This window comes from Cavia porcellus, unplaced genomic scaffold (assembly GCF_034190915.1).
Source record: "Cavia porcellus strain 051 isolate PalLab524CR breed Dunkin Hartley unplaced genomic scaffold, mCavPor4.1 scaffold_49, whole genome shotgun sequence".
In the NCBI taxonomy this organism is placed as follows: domain Eukaryota; kingdom Metazoa; phylum Chordata; class Mammalia; order Rodentia; family Caviidae; genus Cavia; species Cavia porcellus.
Genome location: NW_026947532.1, coordinates 903,862 through 922,877, shown reverse-complemented (window position 1 = coordinate 922,877; position 19,016 = coordinate 903,862). Strand labels below are relative to the sequence as shown.

The window sequence follows — 19,016 nt, the reverse complement described above, 5'->3', positions numbered from 1 at the left end:
TATGGCTCTTCCCAGGGTGAGCTGCAGCTTCGCCACTGCAGCCCCTTTGTGTCCTGCGGCTCTTGAGACGCCTTCCTGGCCTGGGGCTTGGGTTGGAGGTGCCACTGGCTGAGCTTGCGCTGGAATTCCACTTGGAATCTCTTCCCCACGTACCCTTTCCCTCTTGTCTGTCCCAGGTTTCAGCATCCTCCGCATGATGAAGCCTCAAGGGAGAGATCAGATGTTCCTAGGCGCGGGGCGGGAGCTCTCTCGGGCCACCTGGCACCAGACTCCGGGTGAGTGGATCCAGGGTGGGCAGAGTATGCTGCCCCTCTCCATGGAGAGGACATGGGGACCCTGGCTGGGAAGGGGTGTGCGTGAGTGAGCGTGTATGAGTGTGCATGTATGCATGTTCCAACTCTCTGCCTCTCGGGGAAAGAGACACTGGGCAGGGTAGGCATCCCCAGAGAGGCCAGGTCATCCCCATGGACCCTGTGGCCCTGCCCTCCTGGGTCTGCTGGTCATCTGTCGGCTGGGCATGCCCAGCATGGCATGCCTGGTCCCAGAGATGAAGGTGAGGGCGGCTCTGCAGATGTCAGGACAGTGTTTGGGCCAGGCCCAGGGCACCATGGTGCTTTTATGCTCAAATTGATAATCAATTTTCACAATCCACATAGGCCTATTTACAAGGTAAGCAAAGCATATACATAAACACACACACACTCATACCAATAAAATTTTGCCACAAATCATACACCCGTGTATGCAGAACAATCTACTTACCATTTTAAAACAACTAATTTGTATCTCTTAGACTACTCTCATGTCCTTCTTTTCTGATAATCATGATAATTTGCAAAGGCAAATTCTACCATTATCATTATGCCACCGAAAAAATCTGAGGCCCAGATTCCATTCAAGATCACATAGCCAGATAGATTGTCTTAGAACCCAAGCCTAGCCTTTAAAAACAAATCCACTGTACCTTCATTTAGAAGGCTTTTTCTTTACCTCTAATAAGCTGCCTCATAGTTTTAAAAATGGTATCTGTGATGGTAATGTTGCTGTCTGCCCAGCCTGAAATCAACAATATTTTCTGATTCTCAAATGAAAACCTAAAGTGGATATTCCCATAGGCAAAATCTTGGAAGCTGAATTAGAATTAAAATTGAAAATTTTTAAATATTGCCTTTGCAATGATAATTAAAACCCAGGTACCTCATGTTAGGGATGTGAAGATCCACCAGGCATTGCCCATATCTGTTCTGTTCGACCCAAACATGATCTTCAGAACCTCTGGTCAGCTCTGCCATGTCTGCAGCTTACATGTAGGCTCACACAATGTTCACACTTCATTGAGGGCCACATATTTTATAAGTTGCAGAGTTCTTTGCTGGTACTTTAATTTTGCATCAGAACAAATATTCAAATAGTGGGGCTGTGAACATTTTTACTGGCATGTTTCACAACTAAGAAACACTACATTATTTTATGTTTTGTGTCCAGCTATCTGAAAATACAGGATTTTTAAAACATTTCCTACCTCAAGTACAATATTAGAGTTCATATAGCCCAGCTCTTGAATGAACCACACACACTCATCTTTGGGAGCCATGGAGCTGAATGGCTTCACTCTGCCTTCATGTTAGGACAGTGTTAGGGCCAGGCCCAGGGCACTGCGATATGGTGCTGGGATCTTGGCCTTTTTCCAGGCAGTAGAACCATGGATGGGCGGCTGGGGGTCAAGTGGAGCCTCTGTCCCAAGTCAGGAGAGGGTGACCCCACTGACTGGGGAGGGTTGAGCACAGACTGGGCTCCCCTGGCTTGGGTGGCCTAGGACTCTGCAGTGAGGGCTTTCCCTGGGCTGTGGGAGGAGGACATTGGCCGGGAGACCCTTGGGCAGCAGCCATAGTGCCTGTGGGGTGTGCGGCTGGCACTGAGCGTGTGAGGCCAGGATCCCGAGCAGAGCCACGTCTCCTTCCCTGGAAACGATGCATCAGCCAGCCTGGGACCATGGCCAAGCACAGAGTTTGGGAACCTTGACCCCTAGGCCTTCTGGTGATCCATTCTTTTGAGGGACGCAGGGGCCCTGTGCCCTTCATCATGCCTGTGCTCTGCCAGGCCTCTATGCCAATGCAAAGAGCTCAGCTGGTGGCAGGAAACCCGACAGCCTGGGCCATTGGCCTGGGAACTGCAGACAGCCTCACACCAGCTGGGGATGCAGTGGGGACTCTGCCCCAGGAGCCTGCCCACCACCACACTGGCTGGGCTCACTGTCTTTTACTCACTCAGGGAACCGCGAGGAGGTCCTGCCACTCACCTCCCGGCCTCACACCCGCTCTCCTCCCCATCGAGGTCCCCGAGACAAACCCAGGAGGACTCGAAGCCGCTCCTGCAGGAGGGACAAGGGCCCTGGGTCACCCTCACCCAGCAGAGCCGCCAAAGGCAAAGGTAAGGTTCGCTCCTGGGCTCCAGCTGCCCAGGATGTGGGTCCCCGCAGTCCAGGGAAATGGTGGGTGCTGGTGTCTGTCTTGGGGACCTGTTGGCTCTGTTTCGCGCTGTATGGGGTGCGTCCTCTGTGGTGACCCTAAGGTCACCAGTGCATCTCTGGCCGTGAGGTCTGTAAGGACACAGCCTAGTCAGCAAATCTCAAGGGTACAAGCCAGCATGTGTTCCAGAATGCCATCCAGTGACCATGGGTAGTGGGGAGAGGAATTTCTACCTCAAGGTCCCTCAGCCTGAGTTCTGGGCCCTGCAAAGACCCTGGTACTCAGACTTGGGTGTGGTTTTCAGAGTTTGTGGGGTGAGCTCCTAGCTGGGTCCCTGGAGGCTAGTGTGCTGCATCCTAACAGTGGGAAACTGAGACTTGAGGAGGTTCTGTGACCTGCTCAGGGCCACTCAGGCAGCAGAACCAGGGCCTGGCACTGCCCCATCCAGCTTGACATCCATGCTTCAAACCTGAGGCCAGCGTATCTTGGGGCTACACCCAGAGGGTCCCTGGGACTAGGAAGGCTTTGGGGAGACCCTTGCCCTGAGCACTTGTGTGACCCCAGGGCCAGGTGGGGCTCCTGAGCTGCCTGGTGGGCCTGCCTCTGTCTCTCCCCAGCACCACGGCCAGGGCGGGATGATGGAGCTGTCACCCTGTGCCACTCCTGCCTGACATGGTCAGCCCCTCTGCCCCTGGCTGCAGCATGGCTTTCCGAGGGGAGATACTGCACCTGGGTGTTGCTTGGTGACATGTCCCAGGGCTGTGTGACATGTGTCTGCCCAGAGGTGACCCTGGACAAGAAGAAACTCTTCCTGGAAGGAGAGTACAGGACACAAGAAGGTCCCCCAAAATGCATAAATTGTGCCCCTTCTATGTTACCTCCCCCTGGCTTTTGGGCTTGTTTCATTTTTATGGCTCAATTGAAAAACGACCTGCCTGCCGCCCGACACGGGGTCGGGAGGGCGTGCCACTGGCCACATCCATCATCGTAAGCACCCTGTCACCCTGACGGTGGTCACCATTAGTTTCTGTCAGTGACGAACTCACAGCTGGGCTAAGGAGAGATGAGCCTGGGGTCAGGGGTCACAGCCACCGGACTTGGGAATTGGATGAATTAGAAATTTGCTGTAGTTAACAAAAAATTAAATCACAATAGTTATAAAATATTCATCCATCCCGGCCAAAGGAAAATGAAGCCCGATCTTTAATTTCCGATTATATCGCCTCGCTTTGCATTTTTTATCGTAGATTAGGTTGGCCTGGAGCTGTGGCAGGGCACCTGGGGACTTCATCCATTTCCACAGATTAAAAATCCTCTCATAAAAAAATTAATTGCCATTAAACGGCTCAGCAGAAGAAAAAATGTGCCCGTCAGGACCCATTTATCGACCAGATCCCCTCTGCCGGTGGATGGGGAGCTGGCTGCATGATGGAGGGGCCCAAGGGGCGTCCCCTCATCACAGAGGCAGCAGGGCCAGCCGTGTGCGCAGATCAGCTGCAGGGCAGAGTGGACAAGCTGGGTTGTGCTGGTGTTGGCGGATGCCGTGCTGAGCCAGCGGAATCCAGACCTTCCAGGTCACCTGCCCTGGAGGTGGTGACTGCCACCCAGCACATTGATGCAGGTCTGGGAGTCCCACAACTTGGGAGGCTGAGGAAGGACCACAGGTTCAGGCCAGCCTGAGCAGCTCAGTGAGGACCTGCTTCTAAGTAAAGCGGCCAGGTTCAGAGCTGGCAATGTCCTGTGGGGAGGAGCTGTTGGGCACGCTCTCCATTTAGGATTCGGAAGCCCAGAGTCCCAGCTGCTGGGTGGCGGCGCCCACGTCTGGGCCCACTGAGACTCACCATTGGCCTCCCTGGCCCTGGGACCCCATCTGCAGAGAGAGAGTGACTTGTGGCCAAAGGTTAGAGGGTGGATGGGAGGGAAACAGTGGCCTAGTCAGACAGCCAGGCAGGAGCAAATCTTGGTGGCCCAATGAGAGGCCTCTCCATGGGTACCAGGCAGCTTTGGATGACACTACCTGCACAGCATCTCTGGATACCACCACCCTGCCCAGTAGCAGGAAGGCAGGCTGGGGGTGAGGGGGTGGTTTCTGCTCGGGTGGGGCCTCAGAGCCGGGGGGGCTGGCTGAGCCCAGAGTGGAGCGCTTGTGCCCAAGCGTGTGTGTGAGCCAGCAGCCTGCTCCGTCTCTGCTGGGCCCCTGTGGATGGCTTGCTGAGGATAACGGACCAGGGTAGATCTGGTGACTGTGCCCTGGGGTTCCAAAGTCCAGCCTTGAGGGGTGACATGAATCGTATGACATTATCACAGGAAGCTCGCCCATGCTCGGGCGGGGGGATCATTTATCTCCAAGCTGCCTCAGAGCCTCACTGACCGGCTCCATCAGAGTTTCATCTCAGGTGGTGCCTGGGATCCCCTTGCCCTGCCCCCAGCGACTCCCAAACCTGCAGATGCAGGGCTGCAGGCTGTGCTGAGGCCCATACGCATGTTCTCTCTGTCCCAGATCCCGAGTCCATTGGTGTTCATGCCTGGAGGAGGGGACGGGAGCTGGCATGGCTGCTGCTGGGGCCGCCACCCTCCCAGACCACCCGGCGCACCCGGCCCGCGCGCCAGAGTGCAGAGCCCTCGAGGGACCTGGGCCCCGCCGTGGGATTAGGTAGCTCCCGCCTGTGCCATGCTCTGACTCGCTCTGCCACAGCGCCAGGAGGTGGGCACGAAGAGGGAGGTGCCTGTGTGCATACTGGAGGGGCCTCAAGGGACAGGGCTGAGGCCTCCCTGGGGGCCCTACAGCCACCCCGGGGCCCAACATACCTGTCACTGCAGGGGACTTCAAGAAGGCTTTGGCCTCGGAGGGCTCATCAGTCCACACCTGGCCAGAGAGGCCCACTTCAGCCAGCAGTGGCCCGCAGGTGTCGGAGAACACAGTCAGCCTGGCTTCCCACAGCCAGCAGGCGACGATCCAGAGTGCCATGGCCATCCTGCAAGATCTCCGCCAGCAGATTCAGGCTGGGCTGGAGCTGGCACAGAGCCCTAAGCACAGGCTGAAGCACAAGATGTCTAAGATGAAGCCACAGAACCTGGCCCAGCAGGGTACCCGGAACAATTGGCTCAGGCAGGGCTCCTTCCTGAAGAGTCCTTGCAACACGCCCGAGGGGACACACTCTAACCTGGACAGGGCCAGGCGTGCCCATCCCCAGCAGGCCTCGAGCACCTCGACCGAGTGGGAGCCCTGTCCCCAGAGGGCCCGGGCAGCCAGAGGATGGGAGCCCTGCTTCCAGAGACCTAGGAGCCCTCCTGAGAAGCTGAGCCCCTTTCCCCAGCAGCCCTGGAGTGTCCTTCCCAGGCAGGCCTGTCCTCAACAGGCCTGGGTGAAGAGTAAAGACTGGGGAGTCCCTGAGCCCAGACCATGGAGCCCTAAGGAAAGACTGCGTCCTGCCCCGCGGCGCAATGGTTCCTACCTGAAGAGGACTGGATCCTCCTGCAAGGGCAGAGGTGCCACCACCCCTCCCTCTGAAGCCAGGCAGGCCTGGCTGTGGAGCTCCCCACGGCAGGAGCCTAAGGTGTGGTCGTGCCCACCCCACCTGCAACCCCGGAGGCCCCTGGGCCACTCACGTGGCTCCGAGGCCCTGTGTGACTTTATGTGCCAGAAGGCACAGGCAGAGCGGCAGCAGGCCCTTCAGCAGACGGCCATGGCCACAGACGTGCTGGAGCAGAGAAGCCAGCGGCTGCAGGAGGTCTACCGGAGGCAGAGAGAGGCCATGCAGGGCAAGACAGTCCCTGTGGTCTCCCAGACCAGTCCTGGCATTGTCACCTTCGTGCCCAGTTCAGCACAGTCGGAGGTATGGGCTCCTCGATTCCCAGGGTGTGGGTGCAGCCAGGGCACCCAGAGGTATCTCCCGGGGTCAGCAGGGTTCCGGTGAAGCCATCCCCAAGGACCCTGTTGCCTCTGTCGAAGCCCCCATAGAGGTCCCAAGGTCTCCAAAAAGCTTGAAGTACCCAGCCTGAGATCTGGAGGAGGCTGGGCCAGTTTGGAGGTGCAGGGCAAGGCTTCAGGGCCTCTTCCCTGGGGACCTAACCTTGACCTTGTTGCCTCAGGTCCTGAAAGCCCCTGGGAGCCTGGAGCCACCTGAGCGGGGCTGGAGCAAGGTGACTTCCGGTGTGGTACTGGGGGACCAGGAGATACCCGGCAGGTGGGTATAGAGGTGGGGAAGCCACATGGAAGACACTGCCCAGGATGGGAGGGCCCTGGGGGGCTTTTCACCCCTGCCAGGCACCCCCAGGAATGTGTGGGGTGGAACTGACCCGTTTTCACAGAGGGGACTTCAGTGACCAACTTATAAATGCACAGCTCCGAGGCACAGTGTCGTGCGGATGCTGATCCGCCCAGTTCTGGGACGCTACATTTCACAGGAAGGACCATGTGCTCAAGCTGTCACCCCATCCCTCTCGCCTGCCCCTGGGGAACAGCATTTAGCTTGCAGTACACCCTTGAATGTCACAATCCCAACTACTGAAAGCTCAAAAATTCCAAAAATCTAAAATCCTAGGATTTACATTCCAAAAATATAACTCCAGACAAAAATAATTGAGGTATTCTCCCAGGACTTTGGAGGTTGAAGCAAATTCAAGGTACCAGCCTGGGCTACTTCGTGAGTTCAAAGTCAGCCTCAATTACATGGCAAACCTTATCCCCAAAAATCTTTTTTTTTTTAAATCGGTACTAGGGATCGAACTCACGACTGCCTGCTTGCAAGGCAGGCGCTTATGCCGCTGAGCTAAATCCCCATCCCCTCCAAAAATCTTTTTTAAAAGTGCTAAACTGTGCCTACCACGGCACCTGACCCTCAGTCCCTCTGGATCTGCTTTTATTTTACATTTCCTTTTAGCTGAAGCAGAAAGTGTACTGTGAGGGAGCTGCTGGGGGGTGTCTACCCGAAGGGAGCCAAATTGTTCTCTTCAGCATTTACCCTTCCTTTTTGGCGGAGCCTTCAGGGTCCTTGCTTCTGGGTTTTCGAAACAGGCAGTACCACACTGCGATCTGTAGTCATCTACCTGCCCAGCAGCACCCCTGAGCTGCTTGGCCCTACCTGGGCACTAGACCAGTGATCACCCCCTGGTTTTCACTTTTGTTTTGGTTTTTATTGAGACAGGGTCTTGCTGCGTAGTCCAGGCTGGCTTTGAACTCACTATGGCGCTTGCTACATGGCTTTGAACTTGCAGCCATCCGCCTGCCTCAGCCTCCTGGGTGCGGACCCACAGAGTTCTCATCTGCCTGTGCTAACACTGTGTCCCCCCAGACTGTGACACTCTCCATTCTACTTCTGGCTCTCTGGCTCGGGCACCTTCTATGAGTGGGTCTCTCAGGACTTGTCCTGTGGCAGCTGCCTTCTTTCCTCACACGCCATCCACATGGTGGCAGGCATCTGACTCCTGGGCCCCTTGGCACCTGACAGCCCCACCCACCATTGGAGGATGCTCGGTGCTTTCTCTCTGTCTCCTGGGGCAGCTGAGCCAGGCCAAGCTTCTGCTCTTCTCTCCCATCCTGCAGCTTCTGTCTGTGTCTGAATAGAGCCTGGAACCGCCCAGCGACGCCCCTGCCCGTGTCAGCCTCCTTGCCACGCTCCCTGCAGCTCCAGGACCCAGGCCGGGGGCTGCACATCTGCCTGGACCCACAGGCAGCTGAGCGTCTGAGTCTGTATGGCCCCCTGCATGCACAGCACAAGCAGGCCCGGCTGCAGGCGCTGGAGACCATGGCCGATGTCCTGCAGCAGCGCATTGACATCCTGACCGCCAAGCTCCGCCAGAGTGAGACATCGGCCACCACCCAGGACCTGGCCTCTGAGCTGCTGCCCCTGGGGCCCAGCACCACGCCTTCTGCCCTGGCCTGCCCTGGGGCCTTGGTGCCCAGTGGAGAGAGAGGGTCACCTCGTGAGGACTTCCTGGACATGAAACCGCTGCCTCGGGCCCCGGTGATCAGCTCTGAGAGCCAGCACCAAGGTGGGGCTGGGGCCTCAGGTGCCACAGCCCTGGGTGGCGGGAAGTCCCCCAAAGTCTTCTCTGAAGAGGGTGCGAGGTGACAATAGCTGGCCCTGCTGCACAGCACGTGACACATGCCACACCCGGCATCCTGTCCATCCCGTCATCAAGCTGGGGGGGGCTTTGCCAGGTCCTTGTCTGGCACAGCCGGGGGCACCTGTCACCACAACTCAGAGCCCCGTCCCCGTGTTCCTTGCTCCACCAGTGCATTGTGACATTGGCCCCTTTTCCAAAGGTGCCCTGCAGGAGGGACACTGGCAGCCTGAGCAGAGGCTATGTGGAGACTCGGCTGTCTTCCAAGCCGCTGGCACCGGCGCAGGGAGGTGAGCCCTCAGCCATTCTGTCCACCTCTCATGGCCCCCATGACCCCTTCCCCTGGCCTAGGGCCAAGGCCAGGCCAGGTCAAATGAGCCAGAGCCCAGGATCTGGACCAGGCTCTGATGCTGACGTACAGCAGCTCGGGGACACCGTTGTAGCTGAACCTAATCTGAGCCCCACCCAGGCCACGAGACACCCCAGACCAGGTCCCCCACAAAACAGCCTTTTGTGCTGGCTCTGAGCCCACAGGAAACACAGTCATCGCACTCTTGCCATAGGCCTCGGCAGCCTGCTATGTCTTTCCCCTTTTTCCCGCCCCATGTCTGAGCCCTGCTCACGGCTCCTTCACCTAGTTTCACCTCAGATCTGGCCCTGGCCTTCTTGGTGTCCGGGTGACACCAGTGCATGTGAGGTCCCTGCTGTGAGCGCTGGGTCCCTCCTCTGTGGCCCCATCTCACCCAGCTTCCTCCTGCTCTTGAGAGGACCCCTGTAACCCCATGGAGTCTCCAAAGCTGTTGTCCTGTGAGTGGTCTCATAATTGGCCCTGCATTGGACACTGCCCAAGGACACCCGGCTCCACAAGTGGTCCTCTGGAGTCTCCCCAGGACTCATGGACAGGCCAGAGCCTCCTCTTGAACCTCCTTCTACCACCCCAAAGCTGTCCCTGCACCCCAGTGCCTGCCCACCTCCTGGGGTGGTAGGTTAGGGTTAGAGGCATCCTCCAGGCACTCCACACCTAATCCCAGTGGCCAGTAGGGAGCAGCACTGGGCCAGTGGCGTCTCTGCTCTCTGCCATCCCAGCTCAAAGGGATTGGGCCCAATTGGGGAGAGGTTAAGATCAATGCCCCGGGCTCCCAGTAGACAGGACAGGTGTGTCCCCAGGCTCAGGCCCAGAAGGGCCCCGTGTTCCTGGAACACAGCCAGGGAGGGGCCCAAAGGCGGTGGGCACTGTGTCCCCTGCCTTGCCCAGACAGACTGGGCTCCTGTGGGGGTCAGGTGGTCTCCAGGCTGGCTGGGCGTCAGGATGGGCCCTGGCCCTCACCCCAGGACCCCAGGAGTTACTCTCTCTTCCACTGCAGGGACTCTGGTACTCATCAGGTGAGGGCTGAGTTGTTGCTTGTGTCTGTGTGCCAGGGGCTGGGGAGCCCAGCAAGCTGCCCACACCTTTGCCCCAGAGCACCCTCCCACTTCTTGACAGCAATTGCAGTAGGGGTCGTCTGCCTGAGTCTAGCCCAATTCCTAGTTGACTGTGCCAGTGCCCAGTACATGGCTCCTGCATCTCAAGCCTACTGTCTGCCAAGGCAGCAGTGCCAACCACGGGAGGGGCTGGTCAGGCTGGCACATGGCCCTCACCCCTCCCTGGGCCTGTTGGTAGTGCCCTTGGACATGGCAGAGGAGCTCTGCTCCTCTCCAGAGCACCCAGGGACCCCAGATTTGGGCTCCAGCTGTATCTTGGAGAGGTCTGGCTGGGCTCACTACCATGTGGGGCGACAGGGCACAGCACGTACAGTGCATCTCTTGCAGCTGCCCCGAGGTCACAGGTCAGGGCCTTGCCTGCAGGTCTTGCCTTGGACACGCTGACGTGGGTCCAACCCTGCTGCAGCTGCAGGCACCCTGATTCCTGTGACTGGGGTGCAGTCCCTCGTCTCCCACCTCCTCCTAGCCTCACCTCATACCCACCTGTGCTTTGTGTCTCTAGCACACTGAGGGTGGCTGCTGCCCCGCACCCCACCTGCGGCTCCCCGTGGCTGGAGGAGAAGCCAGCGGCCAGAGGGGCAGGCTTGACAATGCCCTGGACCCCCCGGAGCTGTGGTAAGGGCGAGCCTGTGGACAGGCCTTGGGCTGGCTGGCCAGGTGGCCAGGGGCATCTGCCGGGGACCCCGGCCACTGCCTAGAGCAAGCGTGGCCCTCAGGGTAGGGAGAGCCCATTCCACACAGACGTATTAAAGCGTTTCTAGGGCTTGGGCCCCCACTGTCGGCTCTGTGCTCCTGTACACCGTGGTGAGGCAGCTGGGGTGGGATCAACCCTAGACCCGTGGTCAGCCAGGCTCCCGACACCCCAGGGTGTAGCTCCCGAAGACAACGCTTCCCCTGGCCTCCAGCACCAGGCAGGGCTTTTCCTTTGGCTACTTGGGCCCGTTCTATTTCTGGGTTACATCGAGGAAATGCTTGGGGCTGAGGTGCTGGCACTTGGTGGGGGACCAGGGGTGCTCAGTCTGCTGTCACAGAAGCCCCTGAGGACCCCAGAGAGGCAGGTGGCCCATGCTTGGGCCTCATCCTAACCAAGCCCCTGGGGTGCTGGTGGGAGGTTTCCTGCCATGTTGGTCTGTAGGTTTGGACACACTAGGGACAAGGGGAGGTCTGGCTGTGACCCAGGGCAGTCCTAGGGCACCTCCCCTCCCTGAGGATGGGGAGACCCGTGTGGCCGAGCAGCTGGGGAGAGGCAAGACGTCAGCTCAGTCCTAGGCTTCTGCCCCTGTGGGGCACTAGGGTGGGATGGGAGGACTTCAGACAGGGAGGACTTCTACACTGAGGGCTTCCTGGCTCCTAGCTCCTCCCTGGGCCTGGAGGGCGCACCTGGCAGCTGTGGGCTCTTCTGTGGATGGGCGCAGGGGCTGTGTGCCCATGTGTGGGACAATGGTGCCCTGGTACTCACCCCTCATTCCTAGCAGGTGGATGTGTCCAGGGGTACACAGATGGGGCCCTGTGCCTCTGACTCCCAGAAATTTCCTCTTGGGAAGCAGCTCTCCCAGGCCCCAGGGGTGCAGCAGCTCTCAGCTCCCAGCTGACTGGGGATGGCATGAACTCATGGAGCACCCTGCTGTCGGGCACTGCGCGGTACCCAAGTCCTATTCTCGTGGTGCTGCGTGTTGGGGGCATGGCAGGAAGATGGGCATGGAACACTGCGCTTGGCATTCTGCACAGGAGGAGGCTCTGCCCGGGGTGGGGACAGAACACAGAGCCCAAAGATCCACAGCAGGGGAGGACCAGCACCCTCCGACCCCCTGCACTGCACAACCGAACTTCCCGTGGACAAACAGGGAGAGGACGGCAGCCACCAGGTGTAAGCGACCGCCCAGCTGTTGGCACACAGCCTGTGCGGCTGAGGACAGAAATTTATATTCTGCTTGGGTGAACCCCAAGTGGCAGGTGCGGTGGTGGCTGCTCTGCAGGTGGGCTCCCAACGGATGGGCATCCTGTGCCTCATCGGAGAGGCCATGGTTCCTGGGAGCAACAGTGATGGGCCGGGGCAGAGCCACCAATAAGCCACTGTGACAGCAGCACACAGCCACCTGCTGCTTTGGGCAGAGGGCAAATTCCTGGGGCTCCTGTCTAACAAGCAGAGTCAGGGAGCCAATCAGGGTCGGCCTCTGTACCTGGGGTGACCCCAGCTGTCTCCTGGGCTGCTTGGCCAGCTCAGGGCTTGCTGCTGCTCCTGCCCTATGGCTCAGGGCTCGAGGACACAGCCCATACACTCCTGGTGATCTGTCAGGGCACTGATGTGACCAGAGATGACCAGAGCTGTCCCACCTCAGGCCACATGGGCCTTCGAAGCTCCCATTACAAGAGGGGGAGACAAACATCTTCCTGCTTCAGCCTCCCCCAGGGACCACAGCAGAGAGTCCCTGGAGGACTTTCTTTCCCTGTGCAGGAAGGGTTACTCAGAACACATTCAATTGCTGGCCAGGGCAGCCTGTGGCCTCAACTGAGGTGGGAGGATGGCAAGTTGGAGTCCAGCCTGGGTGATCTATTGACTCAGAGACCCTATTTCTAGATAAAAAGCAAGAAAAAAGGCTGTGCAAAAAAGCAAGATAAAAAGAATAACAACATAACACCCAAACCACAGTTTGCAAGTTTTCACTTCCCATGGTAGAGAGGTTCCTGGGAAGCCCAGCGCCCCACCCGGCCTCTCTTGGCTATCCCAGCTCTGTGCAGCCATTGTTCACAACTCTTTAGCTGCTTGCAAACTGGGCTCTGTCCAGGAAGGAGTGTTTGGCCCAGAAGGATGGTCAAGTCAGGGCACCTAGCTAGGACACTAGCCACTGGCCCTGGTCAGCAATGACTGAGGGGCTCTGTCACCCAGACCAGAGAGCCTGGGACTAAACTGGTCTTCTCTGTGTCCCTGCCAGCTGTCACTGGGATCCAGGTGGAGGTTGGGGGAGAGGTGCTGACCGTACCCAGCTGCCCGGGAGCTCTGTCTACCTGGCGACAGCCTCCACAAAGCACACAGTCAGAGCTGGGTACCTGGGGGCAGCAGAAAGAGAGAGAAAGAAGCACCCTCTGCTGTCCTGGGGTTCGGGAATGCTGGTGAACTTCCCAGTCTGGAGAGGGGGCCTAGGAACAACCCACAAGTCCCGAGGGGGCCCAGTCCCTCCAGGGAAGTAGACTGCTCTGACCAGATGTGCACACTGGACCGAGCCTAGGACCCAAGTTTGTCCAGCAGCTCCTGAGCTGCAGACCTGGAGTGGAATTGGGGCTGGTGTCAGACAGGGTGCACCTCAGGGTGGGCACAGCAGCTGTGTGTGTGTCCTTCTGCCTGCTGTGGCTGTGGCTCTTCCTGACATGGCCAGTGCCAGCCCTGTATAACCCAAAGGATGAGCGTCAGCCCTCCTTATGACTGTGCCTCAGTCTCCTGGGAGCCCCAACCCATAGCAAAGCCATGTTGGAGAGGCCACGTGGCTGGCTGTGGAGCAAGTTCCCCGGCTGAGGGCAGAGCGAGAGCCCTGGAGCCCCCATCAGTCACTGCCTCCTCCATGGTCCCCAGGTCCCCAGGAGCCCGGGGTGCCATGTCCCAGAGACCAAGGCGGGCACCTCCCTGACTTCCAGATGAAGTCCTCGAGCTCCCTCAAGTCATTGAAGGTAGGTCCCAGTCTGTGATGACGGGCCAAGGACAACTGTCCTCTCCAGGCCACTTCTGTTTGGGAGATCCAGGAGCCTGGAAGGCTCTGAAGCACAGAGCCACAGGACTTAGCAGCAGAGCCCCCCTTGCTCTCTGCTCTACAACTGGGACACAGAGATGGGAAGAAGCGGGACAGATGGGGGGCCCAAGGGGGCAGCAGGGGTTCCCCAGAGGAGGGGGCAGCCCAGGGCAGGGTCCTGTCCTCAGCAGGACTGGGGATTTGGGTTTTCCCAGCAGCTGGAGCAGTGGCAGGAAGAGGAGGAGCAGGAGCAGGAGGAGGAGGAGCAGGAGCAGGAGGAGGAGGAGCAGGAGCAGGAGGAGGAGGAGCAGGAGCAGGAGGAGGAGGAGCAGGAGCAGGAGGAGGAGCAGGAGCAGGAGGAGGAGCAGGAGCAGGAGCAGGAGCAGGAGCAGGCCCTAGCCCTCCTGCGCCAGTGGGCAGAGGAGGAGGTCTGGGAGACACAGATGGCCCTGGACGGGCTGCTCTTCAAGCACCAGCTGGAGGTCAGCCGCTCCCCACTGCCTGTCTCCCTGGCCTCATAATGGTGCTGTCACTTCCTGCCCGGCCCTGCTGGAGGCTCTAGGCAGTGGACACCCCGCAGGGACAGAGCCGGGCCCTGCCACCCCAAAGTAGGGGGCAATGCTCCTGCAGGGGCTGTGTGTGGGCTCCTGGGAGCCCCAACCCATAGCAAAGCCTCAAAGCGGGGCCAGGACCAGCTCTGGGTCACAGAGAGCAGACTCAGCCTCACCCTGTCCTCGCCCCATTGTTAGGCCCAGAGCCGGGGGAGCACAGGGACACAGTGCCTGAGTCCTGTTGGATGGGCAGCCCAGCACCTGGCCCTGCAGAAGAAAGTGATGCCTGCCCTGGAGGCGTGTCCCCTGGGCCGGGGCACTGGCCCAGCTGCTGGCCCTGGTGCTGGCCCATGGGTTCACCCAAGCAGAATATAAATTTCTGTCCTCAGCCACACAGCTGGTGGCTGGGACCTGGCGAGGAGATAACTTTCTTCACTGTCCATCACCTAGGGTCTGCCACAGGACATACATCTGGGCAGGGGTTTCCAGGATGGCAGCAGAGCCTGGGGAGCCTTGCATGTGTGTCACACCGTGTGCATGTGTGTGCAGCGGGCCTCTCAGTCCCACAGAAGCGCAGAGACACCTGGCTGACCCCTCCCTTCCTTCCTCCTTCCCTCCCTCCCTTCTCCCCTCGAGGGCTCTGCTCCCCGCAAGATTCCAGCATCATACCCCAGAGGTTTGGCCTTGTGGATGCATGGCTGGCATCCACCCGTCCTTGGAGCTGCTGCTTCCTTGTCTGAGACTGCTGCCACCCCACCAACTGCTACTGGCACTGTGCCTGTTGGGCACATGTCTCTCTGCCCCCTGAGACCCCTGAGGTTGCTGCCAGGCAGTGAGGTACCCCACCCCCCTGGTACTGCCTCCCTGTTCCTACAGGGACTCATGGGGAAACACAAGGCCCATGGCCGGCTGGAAACAGCTTCGAAGCTGGAGCAGCCACAGATCCATGCGGGCCCAGTGCCAGCGCCCACAGTGCCAGCACAGAGCCCTGACCCAGCCAGAGCCAGGTGAGGCCAAGGCCCAGGCCAAACCCTCCCAGTGCTGAGGAGGGCGGGCAGGGCACCCCCTGGGCAGGTGGTAGGTACAGGCCCCAGTGGTAACATCTCTGGTGCACTTTCCCATCTGACAGGTCAGGCCCAGCCCTGGGCAAATATGTGACCGGGTCCTCCCAGGGTCCTGAGAAGGGACAGGCCAGTGCAGAGGGCAGGTCAGCTTCTGCAGGTGAGTGTCACCTGTCACCTGTGCTGGCGGTAAGGGAGGAGCTGCTGGCCCCGGTGCTGGCCCACAGCTGTGAGCAGATCTGGCTGACCCACAGGCCTGGTTCCCACTCTCCACGGCCACAAAGCACAGTGTGATTGTAATTCCTCAGCCTGGGGGTTCAGGCTCGAGGGCTGCCTGACTGGCAACTTTTCCCCTCTTAATGAGAACACGTGGCTAGGCAGAGAGCTGTGAGCCAATTAGACCCTGCTGCCTCCCAGATTGGCTGGATCTTTGTGGGTTTCTGCCCGACTGCAATGGGCATGGGAGCATGCATTGGTCCCGACAGTGGCTGTGGACTGTAGCTTTCCTTGCAGTTGCAGCTGTTAGTGCATACACAGGACAGCTGCATGCCCATCACACATCTGCCCCTTGTCTTTGTGCCATAACCCTGGCCGCTCTTGCAGGGCGCTGCTCTGAAGCCTATATCAGTATCCATGGGCCACTCAGCTCTCTTTTACTAGGGCTGCAGGAAACCTCAGTAACCACTTTCTCGACTCTCTCGCTTTCAACTTCTTTGTGCCTTGTTTCTTGTGATCAGCATACAGTTGGGCTTTGTTTCTTTTTTTCTTTCTTTTTTTTAGTCCTTCTGGACTGCTTTAATGTCGGTGGACGTTACAATGGATGGCCATCTCCCTGTGGCCACTGTCCCTCACACTCTCTTCCTGACTCTGGATCTAGGTGGACACTTTTTCCTCAGGCAGGGATGGACATTGGGTGGAGCATGTCAGCGGCCTGGACCTGGTCCCAGCACTGGTGCGCAGGACCAGGAGTGTCTCCGTGCCCTGGTCTTCTTCCTGCAGCGAGAAACTGCACTTCCTGGTTCTTGGTCACTTTGTGCTTCTGTACCTTAGGCTCCTTTTAAATCCATCCCATGGTCCCCAGAGACCATTCTGACATACATGCATTTGGCGGTGTTTTCCTTTGTGTGTTCCGTGCTGGTGTCTGTTGAGATTCTCAGGCCTGGGGTTTTATGGCTTTCTTCAAATGTGGAAAACTCCCAAGGCCTATTTCTTCCAATGCTGTCTCTGTCCTGAGGGAGCTCCTTACCCATGGGGCAGGGCACGAGAAGCAGTGTGCTCTTTTCTTCTCCAGTGTGTCTTCTGCCATCATCCCACAAGTCTCATCTCAAGTACTGTTTTTGTTGTTGTTGTTGTTGTTGTTGTTTTTGAGGCAAGGTCTCACTATGTCATGCAGGCTGGCCTTGCACTCACTATGGAGCCCAACCTGGCCTTGAACTTGTGGTGATCCTCCTGCCTCAGCCTCTCCAGTACTGGGATTACAGGCATATTCCACCATGCCCCATTTAAATTGCATTTCTAAGAGCTCCATTTAGAACTTTTCTTTGTGTCTTCCATGGTTCACTTAATTTTTCTTGTCTTTTCTTTTTTTCTTTTGGAAATACTAGTGATTGAACTTAAGTCTTCACATTAAGGTGCACATCCAGCACCCCCTTTTTAATGAAAGTCTCTTAGGGTCCCCTGAGTAACTAAATTACATGGCCTGGGTTTGCACTTGCAATCCTCCTACCTCAGCTTCACTTAACTTTTTTAAGCACACAGAAAAAAGCTATAAAAACCTTTAATGACTGCTGTGAATTCTAACACTGAGCGAGGCCTGGGTCAGTCAGTTTGCATCACCTCTTCCTGTCTTCATGGGCCACAGTGCCTTGCACCCTTCCTTGCCCCAGGGGCCTGGTGGATCTCAGCCTGGTGGAGGCAGGTATCCCTGGGTCTCCATGCACACCTTTATCTCTACTTTAGATGGCAGGTATCCAAGCTGAGCTGATCCTCACTGTTCAGGCAGAGCCAGTTCAGAGCCCAGGTAGGGCTAGGTTTCCCACACCACAGCAGGGTGCTCTGTATATACTGTCCGTGAGCTGACCGCGGGGCTGTCCGGGCCAGCCAGTGAAGACGGGCTAAATTCCCAGTCTTCCCAACCCCTGGACACCTCTTTCCCCATCTCCAGCTGCTTTTACCTGGGCTAAATGATGGGTTCTCTACCAGTACTCCAGTACTCAGTACTTCAGGCAGGCTCTATCTTATCTTACATAGTTGCCAAGCACCCCAGACTCAGCTTCATTTCCTCTCCCTCAGTTTCCCTCCCTGCATTCAGCCTGAAAACTCACACCTTAAGACACTGGTCCTCATCAGCCTTTTTCCAGCAGTAATCATGTTCTGGCCTGTTTGATTTTCACTGTGCTTTCCTGTGTGAACACACATACAGTTGTTTCAGATGTGATGAAAAGCCCATGGTCTGCTGGCGAGAGGAAATCTTTTGAAGCATGAGGTCACTTTCTGGTCAGCAGCTGGACAGTCACTTCAGCTGAGAATCAGAGCTCTTCAGTTGGGGCTCCTGCAGTGCGGGACCCACTTCCCACCCTCCAGCCTCAGTGTGGAAGCCAGGCAGCAGGGCTGCTGTTCCGGATGCTACAGGCCCCTTCCAACACGGCCTCACTGGACCCAGGATGGAGCTGTGTGCCTGATGGGAGTCCCAGGCATTCACTTTTGCCCCACCTCTCCAAAGAGGAAGAACAACCCCGGACATGGTCGCCCACCACGGGTACCCACCTGACCCCTACCTGCTCTGTCTCTCTCAGAGCAGGCCACACCTGACCCAGGCCCCGACCCAGAACCTGCCCAGCCGCGCCTGGCTAGGATCTGCCCTCCGGACGGCTCCGCCCATCAGGTACGGGCACTAGGGGAGGGGCACGGTCCAGGTCCGTGGTGTGTGCACTGGGTGTGGCATCAGAGCTCCAAAGGCTCCACCAAGCCAGGCTGGGAGGGCTCCCTGCCATCGCCAGCCATCTGGCCAGCTGGCCACCACACAGGCCTCCCTCCTGTGCTGGGCGACAGGTGCGAGCCCCACCCAGCAGTTCAGGGCAAGGGCACGGCTTCCCGGTACTCTCTGGAGCACTATCGAGGGACCGCGATGAGGCCCTGCTGCTCTCCTGGAGCAAGAGGCCACAACCGGAGAAGAGGGCGACGCGATGTCGGTCTGCTTTCCCCAGGGGAGCGCGGCGGGGACCGAGAGTGCTAACCCTGGAGCCGGTGAGACCGCGGGCCGCCTCTCGATCGCGGTGCTGGAGCAGAAGCCGCAAGAGGAGACGCTGCTCCAGCAGCACTGGGCCGCGCTGCTGCGCCTGCGCAAGACGGCGCGGGAGGAAAAGGCCCGAGCGGAGCGCGCGCTGCAGGAGCACCAGCTAGGGTGAGGGGATTCCAGGCCGGGCCCGCCCCCCTAACCCCGCCCACAAAGCTCGTCCAATAACCACACCCCTTGGCCGTAGTAACCCCGCCCTTCCAGAAGGCCCCGCCCCGTCCATATGACCACGCCCGCCCTGGGTCTCTGGGTCTAGCTCGTGATCTGTAATAATAAACGCGGGATTGCTGAGAAAGAGATAAGGCAGTAAGGCATCCCCCAAATAACCAATGGACCCCACCCATGGCCCCCCAGAGCTCTGTCGCTGTGCC

The 19,016-nt window shown here is 58.4% G+C and overlaps 1 protein-coding gene across 26 annotated transcripts in view; it reads left to right on the top strand.

Moving 5' to 3' along the window:
* Ccdc187 (coiled-coil domain containing 187) overlaps positions 1 to 19,016 on the top strand; it is a 43,590-nt gene that overhangs the window by 13,313 nt on the left and 11,261 nt on the right. For 25 of the 26 annotated variants that reach the window (XM_063244345.1, XM_063244349.1, XM_063244348.1 and 22 more), the window contains 13 exons: positions 177 to 275; positions 2,272 to 2,430; positions 4,969 to 5,172; positions 5,289 to 6,304; positions 6,561 to 6,655; positions 8,014 to 8,462; positions 8,707 to 8,824; positions 10,519 to 10,631; positions 13,585 to 13,679; positions 15,166 to 15,296; positions 15,419 to 15,510; positions 18,146 to 18,234; positions 18,557 to 18,753. In XM_063244345.1, coding sequence (XP_063100415.1) covers positions 177 to 275; positions 2,272 to 2,430; positions 4,969 to 5,172; positions 5,289 to 6,304; positions 6,561 to 6,655; positions 8,014 to 8,462; positions 8,707 to 8,824; positions 10,519 to 10,631; positions 13,585 to 13,679; positions 15,166 to 15,296; positions 15,419 to 15,510; positions 18,146 to 18,234; positions 18,557 to 18,753 — 2,857 coding nt within the window. The remainder of the gene's footprint in view (positions 1 to 176; positions 276 to 2,271; positions 2,431 to 4,968; positions 5,173 to 5,288; positions 6,305 to 6,560; positions 6,656 to 8,013; positions 8,463 to 8,706; positions 8,825 to 10,518; positions 10,632 to 13,584; positions 13,680 to 15,165; positions 15,297 to 15,418; positions 15,511 to 18,145; positions 18,235 to 18,556; positions 18,754 to 19,016) is intronic. The other variant, XM_063244344.1, reaches the window with a different exon arrangement.